At 44.3% G+C, this 16629-nt stretch overlaps 1 protein-coding gene across 1 annotated transcript in view; it reads left to right on the top strand.

The window, feature by feature from the left end:
- The first annotated feature begins 3105 nt into the window (after positions 1-3105).
- Positions 3106-16629, top strand: part of ZNRF3 (zinc and ring finger 3) — a 168017-nt gene continuing 154493 nt past the window's right edge. The window contains exon 1 of the mRNA XM_066260225.1: positions 3106-3642. Within this exon, the coding sequence (XP_066116322.1) occupies positions 3343-3642 (300 nt within the window). The 5' untranslated portion in view covers positions 3106-3342. The remainder of the gene's footprint in view (positions 3643-16629) is intronic.

Genomic DNA, 16629 nt, shown 5'->3' with positions numbered 1-16629 from the left:
ATTTATTCATGCAACAAATATTTTTTGAGTGCATACTCTGGGCCAGGCAGCCTTGGCCTAAGTCAGTGAACAAGACAAGATCCTAGCCATTACAGAGTTTGTTCTTTGGCATGTGTATATGTGGGATGTGGAGGAAAGACAAAAATACATAAGCAAATTATTTAGTATGTTAGAGGGTAACAAATGCCACAGTGGGGGTGGGGAAGCAGGGGTAGATAGGGCAGGCTGAGGGGAGGTGGAGTCAGGGACAGGGTATACACTGCCATTTTAAATAGAATAGCCTGGGTAGGCCTGGCTGAGGGTATGATATTTGAACTAAGATCTCAAAGAGCAGAGAATATCCTTACAAAATATACTGTGTGTATGTATGTGTGTGCGTTTGCATGAAAACATCACTAATGACTTTGAATATTTTAACAACTATATTGAGATAAATTGACATACCATTAAATTTAATCCACCCTTTAAACTGTGTTCAAATCAGTGGTTTTAGTATGTTTACAGAGTTGTGCAACCATTATCATTATCTAATTTCAGAACATTTTCATCACCCTCTCCCCAAAGAAACTCATTAGCAGTCACTATCCATTCCTGCCTAACCCCAATCCCTAGCAACTGCTGATCTACTTTCTGTCTCTGTAGATTTACCTATTCTGGACATTTCATATAAACAGAACCATACACTGTATGGTACTTTGTGACTGGTTTCTTTCAGGACATAATGCTGTCAAGGTTCATCAATGTGTCAGTACTTCATTCCTTGACAAATAATATTCCATTTTATGGATATACCACATTTGTTTATTTATTCATTAGTTGATGGTAACCGTGAATTTTAAAATATTTTATTTATTGATTTTTAGAGAGAGGGGAGAGAGAGAGAGAGAAGGGGGAGGAGTAGGAAGCATCAACTCCCATATGTGCCTTGACCAGGCAAGCCCAGGGTTTCAAACCGGCGACCTCAGCATTTCCAGGTCGACGCTTTGTCCACTGCGCCACCACAGGTCAGGCCGGTAACCGTGAATTTTAAATAGTGCAAAGTGTCCTGGATGGGCTACAGTAATTTGATCTTCCCCTTGAGGACTGGACTGTGCCATTTTGGGGAATACTATTGTCAGGACTGATGTTGCCCAATTCCAGTTAGCACTAGTTAACCTAACATTAAAAAGCCACTATAGCCTGACCTGTGGTGGCGCAGTGGATAGAGCGTCGGACTGGGATGCGGAAGGACCCAGGTTCGAGACCCCGAGGTCGCCAGCTTGAGCGCGGGCTCATCTGGCTTGAGCAAAGAGCTCACCAGCTTGGACCCAAGGTCCCTGGCTCCAGCAGGGGGTTACTCGGTCTGCTGAAGGCCCACGGTCAAGGCACATGTGAGAAAGCAATCAATGAACAACTAAGAAGTCGCAACGCGCACAACGAGAAACTGATGATTGATGCTTCTCATCTCTCTCCGTTCCTGTCTGTCTGTCCCTGTCTATCTCTGCCTCTGTAAAAAAAAAAAAAAAAATTAAAAAAAAAAAAAAAAAAAAAAAAGCCACTATACACAGATCCCTGCTTTTCCAGGTACCTCCCTCCTGAGCAGAAGCTCTGAATGGTCCAAATGTAGCAATGTAGATCTATGGATGTTTTTCAAGTACATTTTCTATCCCATATTTTGAAAATCTTTTTTTTCTACTTTAAAATGTAGCCTTGGAGCCTGACCTGTGATGGCGCAGTGGATAGTGTCGACCTGGAATGCTGAGGTCACTGGTTCAAAACCCTGCACTTGTCTGATCAAGGCACATATGGGAGTTGATGCTTTCTGCTCCTCCCCCCTTTCTCTTTCTCGCTCTCTCTCACACTATCTCTCCCTCTAAAATGAAAAAAAAAAAAAAAAAAGAACATTTTGCCCTGGTCGGATAGCTCAGCTGGTTAGAGCATCGTCTGGAAGCACAGAGGTTGCCGGTTTGATTGCTGGTCAGGGCACCTACAGGAACAAGTTGATGTTCCTGTTCTTCTCTCTCTCTATCTCTTCCTCCTTTCCTCTCCCATTAAAATCAATAAATAAAAATATTTTAAAATAATGTAACCTTGGTTTACCCAAGACAAATTCTCAATTATTTTTTCTTTTCCTTTTTGTCTTTTTAATATTTTGGGTGTGGTAGCAAGTAGAAGCAGATCATCCTAATCAAATATTTGCAAATATCTGAACAAAGCCATCTGCTGGGTGAAGGAAGACTCCACAGAGGAAGTGGGAATTGAATCTGAATTTTAAAGGAAGGGTTCCCTTCTCATAGAGGACTAGATGAGGGAGGAAATGGCATGTTCCAAAGAGGGGCAGGTAATTGAAAGTTTATCTTCTTGGTAACTGGGAACCCCTAGGCCCTGCAGCACAGGTACATTAATTTGGCAGCCATCAATCTGTGCATAAAGGGTGATGGTGTTTCAATCCTCTGGCCTTCTGCAATATAGATTCAAAGTTTCAGAACTTCTCTTGAGAGGGGTGTTTCCATTGTAGTCTCTGGGGCTGCATTAAAATGAACTCTATTAAAATCCAAATGGCTAAATGGCTCCCCTCTCCCCCATTCTGTTGAGAGTAACTGCCTAAGCGACACCGGTGCAAGAACCGGACACGTCCTAGCACGGCGGAGCTGCAAACAGCCTCTGACCGCCGGGCCTTCCTCATTAGATCCTGAAGATGGGGGTGTGTGTGAAGGGCCGGGTGCCGGCACCACTTTCCCAGGAACTGTGGCTTGGGGTGGGGCGCCGGAAAGGACAAGGCCCTCCTAACTACTGTACGGGACCAGGAGGCGTGGGGCCCCCAGAGAGGACGTACTTCGCCAGGGAGCAGGACAAAATCCCCATTCCCGCCGAACTCTGGCAACCGCGAAGAGAAACATCTGCGGCCAAACGCTAAGCGCGGCAGGGGCGGAGCGTGAGCGTGGGGGCGGGGCTAGGGCGGAGCAAGGCGGTGGGCGGGGCAATAGCAATGGGTGGAGTGCAGCCGTGGGGGCGGGGGAGTAATGGCGGAGGCGTGTCCGGTAGCAGGACCCCGCCCCCCATCGCAGGCGCGCCCGCCCCTCCTTCCCGCTCCCCCGGGAGGCCGCGGCGGTAGAGCGCCGGGAGGGAGGGGAGAGAGGGTCACGACGCTGTTGGGGCGGGGATAACCCCTCACGTGGAGCAGATGAAAGGGCCGCGGCGCGACGGCCGGGGGAGCCGAGCTGAGCCTGCGACCCACAAAGCCGCCGCCACCGCCGTCGCCGCCGCGATGGGGCTGTGAGGCGTCCGCCTGCGCTCGGTCCTCCGCCGGCCCGCGACTATGCCCGGCCGCGCCCGCCCTCCGCGCCCTCCCGCAGCAGGACCATGAGGCCGCGCTCGGGCGGGCGCCCAGGGGCCCCGGGCCGCCGCCGCCACCGCCTCCGCCGCCGCCCCCGCGGCCCCCGCGGCCACCGCCTGCCGCCACCGCCACCGCTGCCGCTGCTGCTCGGGCTGTTGCTGGCGGCTGCGGGGCCCGGCGCGGCGCGGGCCAAGGAGACGGCATTCGTGGAGGTGGTGCTGTTCGAGTCGAGTCCGAGCGGCGACTACACCACCTACACCACCGGCCTCACGGGCCGCTTCTCGCGGGCCGGGGCCACGCTCAGCGCGGAGGGCGAGATCGTGCAGGTAGCTGCCCGCTGCCCGGGCCCCGCGACGCCGCCGCCACAAGATGGCTCCGGGGGCTGCGCCCGCCGACCCCGCCGCGGGCTGGCGGGCGGGAGGGGCGGCGAGGAGGCTGGCGGCATCCCTCCCCGGTGGGAGGGCGGGCGGGACTTGGCCTCCTGGGCGCCGAAGCTGGGGGCAAGCGCACGTGGGGGCTCGGCTTCCTGTGAGTTCGGGGGCTTTGAGAACCCCGGGTCCGAGCACCCACGTTGGGGCATCCCCCTTGGCGTGGTTGGGCATTTTGGTTTGCCTCAGGTGGAAGTCCCAGAACTACCTGTTGAATGCCAACTTTGGAAAGATTAGTGATGAAGGATGGGGTGGTTTGTTTCAGGTAGCCGGCTTTGCTTTCCATTCATGCATGTTCATTTTGGTAGCAGCCAGGTTTGTCTGAGAAGCTGTACAATCAGGTTCTTCCTGGAACCTGTCTCCCGCCTCACCTGGGGGCTGATCCTTTTGCAGGACTCTGGACGAGCAACAACAGGCAGGGGAGCAGGGGGAGCTCGCCGAAGAGGAGTGCTCAGGAGTGGCCATGGAAGGCAGTCCTCTCTGCGTGCCTCTGATTACTGAGGGTGGGAGGGAGACTGCCGGCTCACTCCCGGGCCAAGGACTTCTATGGAGGGCTTGGGAATCGGGAGATGGGGCCGCTCACTGACAGGGCCTTCACCTTGTTCTAAGTGAAAGAGGTCTGCATTTCAAAGCAGGTTGGTTAGGGAGAGCCTCAAACTAAGTTTAAGCCTCGGCGGATGGTGAGCTGGTAGAGATGCCTTCCCGCTTCCTCGGCTATGATTTTATCAACTGGCTAGCGGACAGCCAGCGCACTGATGGTGGTTAATACTCATATCTCGGATGGGGGCTATTTGAAATGGTTGGCTTGTTTTTGAACCTTTTCGGGTGATGCGGAGAGCAGCAGGGCTCAAGCTTTGGGCCTTCCGCGCTTTACTCTTGGATGAGTTATGAATGTAGTCATTGCATACAGCAGCCTTTTCCTTTCGCCTCCCCTTGTGCAGACTCAAAGCCGTGGCGTGGATAGGACAGGGTGCTGTGCAGCTTGGCTCCTCAGAGGTGTGTCTTTACAAAGTTGGGGGAGGCACCTTTGCTGGACGATTATTAGCAGCATTGCTTTACAGGGGCCCTTACTCCATCTTAAACGTCTAACGGGTAAAAAGAAGGGGAAATACATGTTTGAGTCTTGTGACTACATATATTAAAGGCTTTTGGAAGTTTTTCTTTAATAATGTTATAATTATGGTCTTTATGATTTTCCACTTTAGAGACGATATTCTGTGGAAGATTCTTACGCATTTCAGTCACAGCTTTGAAGACTATTTTGAATCTTAGAGCTTGCTACTTCTGACTCCTGTTTCCCTTTGTGGATTTTACTGTGCCCTGATGGCTTTAGAAATGTTTGATTTATGGCCTCCCAAGAGAAAAGATGTTTTAACGTGGCACTTCACTTTTTGAAGGAGACTTTTGAAGTTTGCGATTTTTATCTGCAGTGTTTTAACTTGTACTCTTTCTCCACAGTAGTTTGGCGAGCTATCCATTATAAGTAGTGCTATGCTTTGGAGCTAATCTCGGGTTCACCATTTAATACAAAATTAGCAGTTTAAACACACCATTTGTAACTATTTTATTCTTGTGAGTAGAGAGATAATGTGTGAATTTGGCAGAAGGAATCTATTCTCTTTTGAAACTTTTTAAAGTGCTTATCTAACTCTTGTAGTCCATTAGCCTAGCCAAAAAGAAAAAAAATTAAGTCAACAATTGCTAAGTAAAGAAAAATGACTTAAATGGTATTTAATAAGTTTACCTGTTAAGCAATCACTAATAGATGTCCTTAATTTCCTTATAACTGCAGTCACATTAGTGAGTTTATCTGAGCAGTGTGAATAGTCATTTCTTGGTGTTCTCATTCTCTATCTTTAATAACTTTATTGTGGGGGCCTACTGGTTGAGCCTTTTTGCACAGAAGGAGTGCATTGTGGCTTTCAGGGCTGTGTGTGTACAGAGGCTCGCATGCTTTTATTAGTTCTAATACACTGCCCAATTTAAGGGAATAGTGTGGCCCCTATCAACCCTGAAAAAAGGTTTTGTAAGGAAAGCTAATGTTTTTAGTGCTGCTGAGAGGGGCTGTAACATTTTTCATGAGAAATGAGAATGCAGAAGAAACAAATTGGTGTTCAGCTTCAGATTAATCATGTTTTCTAAGTGCACTTGTTGAACTTTTCAACCTTTATTTCCTAGCTTCAAAAAAACTTTGCTGGATTTGCTGTTTAATGCTTTTTGGTTTTCAGAGCAGAGTTCATTTTCCTACAGCTAAACCTAAGTAGTACACGAGATAGCATTTCTTTTGCTATTTCCAGTGGGGTTTGGTAGCACTATTTATGGTTTAGGGAAGAAAAACACCTGTTTAGGAGTCTCTTTCCTTTAATAATTCTAAGATAGGAATACTTGACCTGTGGTGGGGCAGTGGATAAAACATTGACCTGAAATAGTGATATCCTCAGTTCGAAACCCTGGGCTTGCTTGCTGAAAGCACATATGAGAAGTAGTGAATTGATGCTTCTTTTTCCTTTGACTCTCTCTAAAATCAATAAATAAAGGATATAAAAAAAGAATTCTAAGATAGGAAATTGGTTTGTATTACTGATTTGTTTCCTTCCCTATTACATACAATAAAAGTATGTGTGTGTGATTGTGTGTATGTGTACATTTATACAGTAAATACCTTGTCATAGTCTGGTTTGCCCAGTTACTTCTAGAGTACCTGTTCAGTCATTTGCATGGTTTAGGGTAGGGAGAGGATTCGTTGGGGGGGGGGGGAGAGAAAGGGGGGAGAGAAAATGTGTGTGTGTGTGTGTGTGTGTGAGAGAGAGAGAGAGAGAGAGAGAGAGAGAGAGTCTTAGAGAAAGTAATTCAAACCATGGGATTAGTCACAGGATTCTTGGTTCTCTCCTTGTGCATTTTAGGCTTAAATAACTTTCCCAAGGTCACAGTGTGCTCTGTAAGAACAGAGCTTTTTTTTTTTAAATCTTCATCTGTGAAAGTTGTGAAAACAATATGTGAATATGAAATGCTATTAATTACTTTTATTGTCTTATTCATGCAGCATCAAAGCCTATTTGCTTATAAGAGTGTCAAGCATACAGTGTGAATGCTGAAGGAATTAATTACACTTTTCCTGTAGTTCTGAAGTGTGGAGCTTTACAGGGTTCTTAGACATATTGATACATTTTTCATCTTTGAACCAATTTGTTGCTATTAATGAGATCATTATCTGAAACTTTGAGACTTGGCTGTGCAACTCACTTGGTTAGTGATGTTGAATAAAAGCCCGATTAAACACTGGGTAGTGGTATGTGGATTGGTTAAACAAAGAAAATTTGCATCGTTAGAGATGAAAGATTGTTTTAAAGTGGAAATACTTGCTTTTCTTTCTTGAAGTTAAATATTTAGAAACGCTTGAGAAATTCATTTGTGGAAGGAATCTGAATGATAGGTTTTGTGTAACTTTGAAATTCACCTTTCTGGATCCTGGGTTAAGTTTTGAATGGTCTTGAAAGCAGAGGAGAGCTGAAATCATTTAAGAACTAATCTGGTGCCTTGAGCTATGAGGGTTGGGAGGAGAGCTGGATGATGGGTTAGAAAGGCTGAGTGAGGTCCTTAAATATCCACTGTTAACTAAGGGTATCACAGAATAATTTTAGGAAGCTAATTCTTCTGCTTTGTTTCCCTGTCAGTGTGTTTCTGCAGTTTAGCATTTGATCAAACACGTTCATCTCCCATTTTAAGTTAGCTGAATAGACCTCCCTCTAAAAATTGACTTGGCCTAATAGAACAATTGTGTGCTGACAGCTGACCTGGATTTATACAGAAAGGGACTGCTGACTGTCTTGTCCGAAGGGCCTTCATAGGTTAAAATCAAGCATTTGATTGAGGGAGAAAACATTAGGACTGTGTTTTGTGATCTTATGAATCCTTAGGGGCTCAATATTTTCTCTTTTCCTCTGAGTTACCGATAGTTCTTAATGGAGATGAAGATGGGACTGGGAGGTAAGTGTGGAGTCTATAGATTAAAGGGAAAGTGGTGGTGGTTTCCATTTATGAGCATTTATTGTATATGGGGCACTATGCCAAGCATGCCACATGTTTGCTTGTCTCACTTGACATTAACATGAAATTAGCAACTTTTGTTCACTCATTTTACAGATGAGGAAACTGAGGCTGAGAACGGTGATTTGACTTTTCCATCCTCACACAGCTAGCAAATGATAAAGCTGGATTAAAACCTAGGTCTGTTTGGCCCCTTTGTTTCTACAGCATTTTTGCCAAATAAATAGACTTGGCTGGTTAGGATTTTGACATTAATTCAAGTCTAACTCTGTGTGTGTGTGTGTGTGTGACAGAGAAAGGAGAGAGGAGAGAGAGGGACAGACAGGGATAGACGGACAGGAAGGGAGAGAGATGAGAAGCATCAATTCTTCATTGCAGTATCTTAGTTGTTCACTGATTACTTTCTCATATGTGCCTTGACTAGGGGCTACAGCAGACCAAGTGACCCCTTGCTCAAGCCAGCAACCTTGGGCTCAAATTGGTGAGCCTTGCTTCAACCAGATGAGCCCACGCTCAAACTGGCGACTTTGGGGTTTTGAACCTGAGTCCTCTGTGTCCCAGTCTGATGCTCTGTCCACTGCTCTAACTCATGGTCAGGCTCAAGTCTAACTTTTTAAGTTTAGTATAGGTGCTCTTAACCTGAGGGTCACAGACTTCCAGTGATGGCATGTGAACCCCTTAAATTAGGCATATAGTCTTGTGTATGTGCACTTTTATTTTCCTGAGAAGGTACAATTTTGCTTCTTGAAGGGTTCTGTGATGTCCCTCCTCCCCAAGAGGGAAAAAAAGGAGGCACTAAATCTATTACCTGTCATTGAATAGGCCAGTACTAGGAATTTGAGTGAAGTGATGTCAGGCTCAGGATGGCAAGAGTTGTAGAGAAGTTTATAGGTTTGCATGCCTCTATTGAGCATATTTATTTGATAGATGTTTACCAAAGCCCTATTCTGTATCAAGACACTGTAATGCTGTTGTCTTCTGGAGTCCACTATTTTTTATGGAGGCAGATGTGTATGGATAAATGACAATCCTTCTGAACAGGGTTTCCTCATGGAATTGAGCCCTTCGTCCCTAAGGCATCCATTGTCCTAATGAATTAACTTCTCTCCTGTGCATCTGTCTGGTACCAGTAAGTGCATCATCCTTGGGAGAAGCAAGAAAATAGTCATTCAAAGAATATTTTCTGCCTGACCAGGCGGTGGTGCAGTGGATAGAGCGTCAGACTGGGATGCGAAAGACCCAGGTTCAAGACCCCGAGGTCACCAGCTTGAGCGTGGGCTAATCTGGTTTGAGTGAAGCTCACCAGCTTGGACCCAAGATCACTGGCTTGAGCAAGGGGTTACTCTGTCTGTTGTAGTTCCCCGGTCAAGGCACATATGAGAAAGCAATTGATGAACAACTAAGGTGTCACAACAAAAAACTGATGATTGATGCTTCTCATCTCTGTCTGTTCCTCTCTGTATGTCCCTATCTATCCCTCTCTCTGACTCGCTCTCTGTCTCTGTAAAAAAAGAAAAAAAGAAAAAAGAATATTTTCTGCATTTAGATAGTGAAATACAAGAAGGCGGAGATCTGAATACAGAATGTGGGAGAGAAGCATGTAAATGTATTTCCTTTCAACATTCATTGAAAAATGAAACAGCACCTGTCAATGTTGCAATGTCTTAAGAGAACTCCTCACACCTTCCCTGTGGACCTGAGCTCTATGGAATTGGGTCTGTTTGTTTTTGCTCATCACTGCGTGCTCCTTATCAGACATTCAATATTTAGTGAATGAATGATGGATTTAGAGTGGACATCAAGCAAGCAGTGGATCTTAATGAGCTTAGATTAATTGAAGAGAACAATTTCATTAGGTTTGGTTAGTAAATTCTGCATCTCTCTTTCCATTTGTTTATTTTCAGAAACTTGCTTGATTAGATGGAAAGAATGGATCTCTCTCTGGTTCTGGTAGACCTACTAGTGGTATTATTTGATGTTGTATGGGAGTGACCTGTGTCTGTGTATATTCAGGGGCAGGATACTTGGCATTGTAAAAGTCTGAAGATGATCTTTGCTTGATAAAATAATGAATATTGATGAAACCCTAATTGGATAGCTGTTATGGATGGATATAACAGGAAGAGTTCATGGCCAAGCCCTAGTGTCCCTGGGAATAACTGTAAAGGCTTTGATTTCAGAATCATCATTAACTTGAATATATGCCATGTGAAAACTTTGTTTCTTTATGTTTCCCAAGTCTGGAGAATGGATTTGTAATTCATGACAAAAATGACATTTAAATAACTTTTAATAATTAGAATAGCCAAATTCAGCCCTTTAATGTGTTAGGTGAGGAGACAGAGGTCCAAAGAAGTGAAGTACCTTGCCCAGGGCCACGTGACGAGGTAGAGACAAACCTGGATTAATACTTGGGTCTCCTGGCTCTTGGGCTTGGAGCCTTTCAGTCATCCCCAGCTGTACCTCAGCTCTGCATACCAGGGAGAGCAGATACAAAAGTGTGCTTTATCATCAGGTATATAATTGGGGAAAGCCAGTCCTTTTTAAATTATACATTGAGTTTAAGCAGTTCTTTCTGTCCTCTAATTTAGATTTTGAGTTGTTGTGTTTTCCTGTCTATCAAAGCCATAAAAAAAATAGCTGCTAATGATCAAGTGCTTCCTATTTGGGCACAATGCTTTGTTCACTTTTTTATTTTTATTTTTGATTGTTTTCAATTATAGTTTACAATCAATATTACTTTGTATTAGTTACAGGTAGTTAGACAATCATACTGCTTTGCTCACCTTTTTTTTTTTTTTTTTTAATTAAGTGAGAAGTGGGGAGGCAGAAACAGACTTCCACATGAGCCCCAACTGAGATCTACCTGGCAAGCCCCTACCAGGCAATGCTGGGCTGCTGCTCCATTGCTCAGCAACCAAGCTATTTTAGCGCCTGAGGAGAGATTATGGAACCAGTGCCCAGGGCCAACTTTGCTTAACCATTCAAGCTATGACTGCAGGAAGGGAAGAGAGAGAGATGGGGGAGGGATGGAGAAGCAGATGGTCGCTTTTCCTGTGTGCCCTGGTCAGGGATTGAACCTGGGATGTCCATATGCCAGGCCGACATCCTACTGCTGAGCCAACCGGCCAGAGCCAACTTTGCTCATGTTTAATGGGTGAGGTAGATGGCATGGCCAGGTTTTCAAGTGAGGAAACCAAGCTTGGAGAGGTAAAACTACTTGTTGAAGTCACTGAAAAAGTTGGTAGTAGAGTAGGGCTCAGATTCAAAGCCAGCTATGTCTGATTCTAAGTCATTTCTGTTTTACAAGAGTGCTTCATTTGGCACTTTCTTCTGCTTCAAATGAGAACATGGGAATTGATGGTGTAATTTAGAGTGGGGTATAAACCCGGACTAATACGCCAAGAAATGAGTCTGGAACTTTAACTGAGAAAACTACCCTTACAGAGATTGATTTCCCACCTACCTTCCTTTTTTTTTTTTTTAAACCACAGAAGTCTCATCTAACTTGTTTCTTCTATGGAGAGCCAATCTGGTAAATTTGGCAAGAGGGTTCAGTGACTTGAAGTATTCAGCTGTCACTCGATGACACGTCAACCCCCCCCCCCTTTTTTTTTTGCTATGGGGAAAGTTGGATTGGCTGTAGTGTTCTGGCATTTAAAGGGATTTCTGGTGTGAGATACACCTTTCTTCTTTTTTTTTCCCCTTTTTTAAAAAAAAAATTAAAATTCATTTTAGAGAGGAGAGAGAAAGGGAGAGAGGGAGAGAGAGAGGAGAGAGAGACAGAGAGAGAAGGTGGGGAGGAGCTGGAAGCATCAACTCCCATATGTGCCTTGACCAGGCAAGCCCAGGGTTTCGAACAGGCGATCTCAGCATTTCCAGGTCGACGGTTTATCCACTGCGCCACCACAGGTCACACCTTTCTTCTTGTGGCTGACTTTTTTTTTAAGAGCCATTTTGGATTCTGTATGGCTTTCTCCAAAGAGGTCATGTCTTGTGTTTTGTCTTCACACAGGCTGTACATTCCCTAGCTGTTTGATTTAAAAGATTGTTAAGAACCTAAAGCTGTTGCCTGACCTGTGGTGGCGCAGTGGATAAAGCGTCAGCCTGGAAATGCTGAGGTCGCCGGTTCGAAACCCTGGGCTTGCCTGGTCAAGGCACATATGGGAGTTGATGCTTCCTGCTCCTACCCCCCCTTCTCTCTCTCTTCTCTCCCCCCCCTTTCTAAAATGAATAAATTAAAAAAAAAAAAAAAAGAACCTAAAGCTGTGGATTGTCCCTGATCATTCCATCCTCCTGGCTGTTAAAACTTATTACGGGTGTGCATTCCTTTAGTAGGCAGACATTCACTGCTGCCTTCTGTCTGCCAGACTGTGTGCAAGGCAAGGCAGCAGGTGAGGATGAGTAAGATGCTGTCCCTGGCCAAAGGCAGCTGAGTACAGGGGGCAGACAGCATGTGAACCAGTCCTATCTGGTAGTCTACATTCATAGGATACTGAAGAGCACCTGGCCCAGGGTGCTAAGTTTAGGTCTGGGGCAGCCCATTCTGAAGGGATATGCATTTAATGACACAGTATGTGGCTTTGGTCTTCTAGTCTTTTCCAACTCATTTTTACCTACCTTTGAGGTTAAAGCTGATAACCCCTTTGTGGAGACGTGCCTTTATACCTGTCAGACAGGATAGGGAGGAGGTAAAGAGTAGAGGTTCTTTGTTCCATTTGTAGCTTGAATGAGATGTTTTAATACCTGACTTTTAGCAGCTCTGTTGACTCATGATAGTGTATAGAGAATGAGGTCAGCTGATCCATTGTGGTTCAGGGGAGAGCATTTTATTTTTATTACCCTTAAGATGTGTTGTAAGATGATATTAATCCCCTTCTCTCCCCTGCAGCCAGTGTGATGTGGTTGTTTAGAAACTCAGTGTGTAGAGTTGATTCAGTGACCGATGATCCTAGAAGTTTGATGTGAAAATGTATGTTGGTTGATACGTAAAGACACATGCAGCCCCATGTTTATTGCAGCATTGTTCACAGTGGCCAGGACATGGAAACAACCAAAAAGCCCATCAATAGATGACTGGATAAAGAAGATGTGGCACATATACACTATGGAATACTACTCAGCCATAAGAAATGATGACATCGGAACATTTACAGCAAAATGGTGGGATCTTGATAACATGATACGAAGCGAAATAAGTAAATCAGAAGAAAACAGGAACTGTATTATTCCATACGTAGGTGGGACATAATAGTGAAACTAAGAGACATTGATAAGAGGGTGGTGGTTACGGGGGGGAGGGGGGAATGGGAGAGGGATAGGGGGTGGGGAGGGGCACAAAGAAAACAAGATAGAAGGTGACAGAGGACAATCTGACTTTGGGTGGTGGGTATGCAACATAATTGAACGACAAGATAACCTGGACTTGTTATCTTTGAATATTTGTATCCTGATTTATTGATGTCACCCCATTAAAAAAATAAAATTTAAAAAAAAAAAAAAAAAAGAAGAAAATGTATGTTGGAATGGGGACTTCTGGCCTCCTGGGCTAGAAGCTGTTGTATTTTTAAAGTAAAAGAGTGGAGATCATGGTCAATTAGGTATATATAAGGTCCTCTCCAATGCTGTAAGAATTTAATTAAAACTTGATTTTTTTACTTAAACATAATTTAAATACAATAACTCATCAGCAGACATTTATTGAGTTCCTACAATGAATATAACTGAGAGAAGAAACATAGCTTTTATGCACCCATATTTTTTTATGCGGCCATGATATGTGTTTTTTCAGATGTTATTTCTATGATTCTCCTATACAGATATGGGCAGTTGAATTAGTCCCAGAGGAAACTGAGGCTGAGAGTCTAAGTAAGCTTCACAAGGCCACCGAGCTGGGATTGAATTCGGGTCACAAGGAAGCCAAAGCTTACTGACCCACTTCCCTGAGACCTGGGTATATTTTGGTAAAATTAGGCAGAAATGTTAAGAATAGATTCATTTTACATTAGCTTTAGTTGGAGCCAAGATCCTTTTTTTAAGAAAGTCACCTGTAATTTGTGTGTTAATTATAAAAATAATACATGTTTGTTGGAAAATACAGAAAAGTATGAAAAAGAAAACCAATCTCACTACCTGCAGATAACCTTTTGTGTTTTGGTATAACTTAATTTTTTTTTCTCATGAGCTTGGAGGAATTTTAAAGAAAATCGGTAAAAACATTACATGGTGGGTTTTTTTTTTTTTTTTTTTAAACATGATGTTTTTAACCCTTCATTTACCTTGAGTAGTTTTAGATTACTAAATGCTCTGAAACATTTTTAGTGCCTGTGTAACATATTATTGTTTTCCATTATTATAAGTAATGATGTGAGGATCATCCTTTCTGTATCTCTTATTATTTTCATAAGATAAAGTTCTAGAATTAGAACCATTGGGTCAATGGGTATAAACTTTTTTTTAGAGAGAGAGAAAGGGAGAGATGAGAAGCATCAATTTATAGTTGTATCACTTTAGTTCATTGATTGCTTTTCATATGTGCCTTGACGGAGTGGGGGGGGGGGAGAAGGGGGTTCCAGCCAAGCCAATGACCCCTTGCTCAAACCAGCAACCTCTGGGCTCAAGTCAGCGACCATGGGATCATGTTGATGATCCCACGCCCAAGCTGGTGAGCCTGTGCTCAAGCTGGATGAGCCCGTGTTTAAGCCAGTGACTTCAGGGTTTCAGATCTGGGACCTCAGTGTCCCAGGTCAACACTCTATCCAGTGTGCCACCACTGGTTGGACAGTATAAACATTTTTAACGTGCTTGCTGTATGTTGTCAGCTTGGTCTGCAGAAGAGTGGTTCTAGTCCACTGAGTTGGCAGGTACGTTCTCATGTTCCTCTGCTAACAGTGAGTAGTATCTGTTTCCTTAAAAACTCCAGAACCAAAAAAACAACAACTCCAGAACCATAAAAACAACTTCATAAAAACAAATGTTTGTGTATTCCTGTCATTTTGTAAATACTGAATACTGGTTTTTTTCTCTGCCATGAGGATCTAAGTTATGACTAATGTCTACATCAAAGAGAAGGTACCTGGTGTGGTATCCGGGTACCTCCCTTATAGGTGTGTCTGAGCACAACTTAAGAGCAGTAAGCTGCCCTTGTATTCTGGGTTGGGACACGGCAGCTGTCCAGGCAAATGGCCGTGCTCAGTAGCCTAGAGAAGACCTCACTGAAGGGACTGTGTACTGTCATCACACTGCAGGGTAGCAGATTGATTGTGGCCTAGGAGGGTGTTGCTCTACTCCCTGTTTTCCAGCCTGTCTCTTGCCCATAGTGTAGGCTCTCTGTTTATGAACACGCTGGGTGTAAATCTGAAGCATGTAAATCTGTTCTCTCACTGCAGTGACACTGTCAGTCTGTGGTAGGCAGAGATGCAGGTAGAGCCATGAACCAGACTGTCAGGGGTACATTTAAACAACAGGTCCCTGGCCTAAAAATGACTTCATGATATTTTGTTTGATCCCTCTTAAAGGTCTAGAAATGCCTGACCTGTGGTGGTGCAGTGGATAGAGCATTGACCTGGAATGCTGAGGCCACTGGTTTCTTGCCCAGTCAAGGCACAAATGAGAAGCAACTATGAGTTGATGCTGCCCACTCCTGTAACCCTGCCTTTCTGTCTGTCTCTCCTCTCTCTAAAATCAATAAATCTTAAAAAATAAAATAAAATCAATAAATAAAATCAATAAATCTTAAAAAAATCTAGAAATGTTACATAAAAATCTAGGGCTCTTGCTCCTTTTAAAAATTAAAAGATTTGGCAACTTTGGGTCCACAGTCCCACATGGGCAGTAAGTAGCTTGTCTGCCCCAGTGGAGTCACAGCTCTTCCCTTTAGATGGGATACTTGCCCTCCAGTTCACAAGTCCCTGTTGCATTGCTTCAGCTTAGTTCATTTGCTGGTAATTACATTTACCAATATCTGGCTCTTTCAGGCAATGGGGTTTGCCATCCTTTCTCTCTCTGAAAGATCTGAAGTTGAAAGTCTTTAAGTTGTACTTGGTGAGTCTCTCATTTCTCTCCTTCAACTGTCCATTGTATTTGAGGTCCATGACATTTCAGTGGACCCTGTTGAGCCTCAAGTTATGCCACTGGCGAAGGCCAAAACTGTCCCTGATGTGACCACGGTGCTCTTTTTACTCTCTCCCTTTAAAAAAAAATTTTTTTTTTTTTTACAGAGACAGAGATAGATAAGGACAGACAGACAGGAACGGAGAGAGATGAGAAGCATCAATCATCAGTTTTTCGTTGCGACACCTTAGTTGTTCATTGATTGCTTTCTCATATGTGCCTTGACCGAGAACCTTCAGCAGACCGAGTAACTCCTTGCTCAAGGCAGCGGCCTTGGGTCCAACCAAGCTGGTGAGCTTTGCTCAAACCAGATGAGCCCACGCTCAAGCTGGCGACCTCGGGGTCTCGAACCTGGGTCCTCCGCATCCCCGTCCGATGCTCTATCCACTGCGCCACTGTCTGGTCAGGCATCTCTCCCTTTTTTAAAAAAATTTTTATTTTATTTATTCATTTTAGAGAGGAGAGAGAGAGGGAGAGAGAGATACAAAGAGAGAGAGAGGAGAGAGAGACAGGGGGAGGAGCTGGAGCTGGAAGCATCAACTCCCATATGTGCCTTGACCAGGCAAGCCCAGGGTTTCTAACCGGTGACCTCAGCATTTCCAGGTTGACGCTTTATCCACTGTACCACCACAGGTCAGGCCCATCTCTCCCTTCTTGAAGGCCAAAGTCTCAGAGCCATTTGGCTTGCGCTTTCATTAAGATCTTTGTCCATTCTCTCTTTTTGCT

This window comes from Saccopteryx bilineata, chromosome 2 (genome assembly GCF_036850765.1).
Source record: "Saccopteryx bilineata isolate mSacBil1 chromosome 2, mSacBil1_pri_phased_curated, whole genome shotgun sequence".
Classification (NCBI taxonomy): domain Eukaryota; kingdom Metazoa; phylum Chordata; class Mammalia; order Chiroptera; family Emballonuridae; genus Saccopteryx; species Saccopteryx bilineata.
Note: the sequence above shows the minus strand (reverse complement) of the source record. Positions and strands in the feature narration are given on the sequence as shown.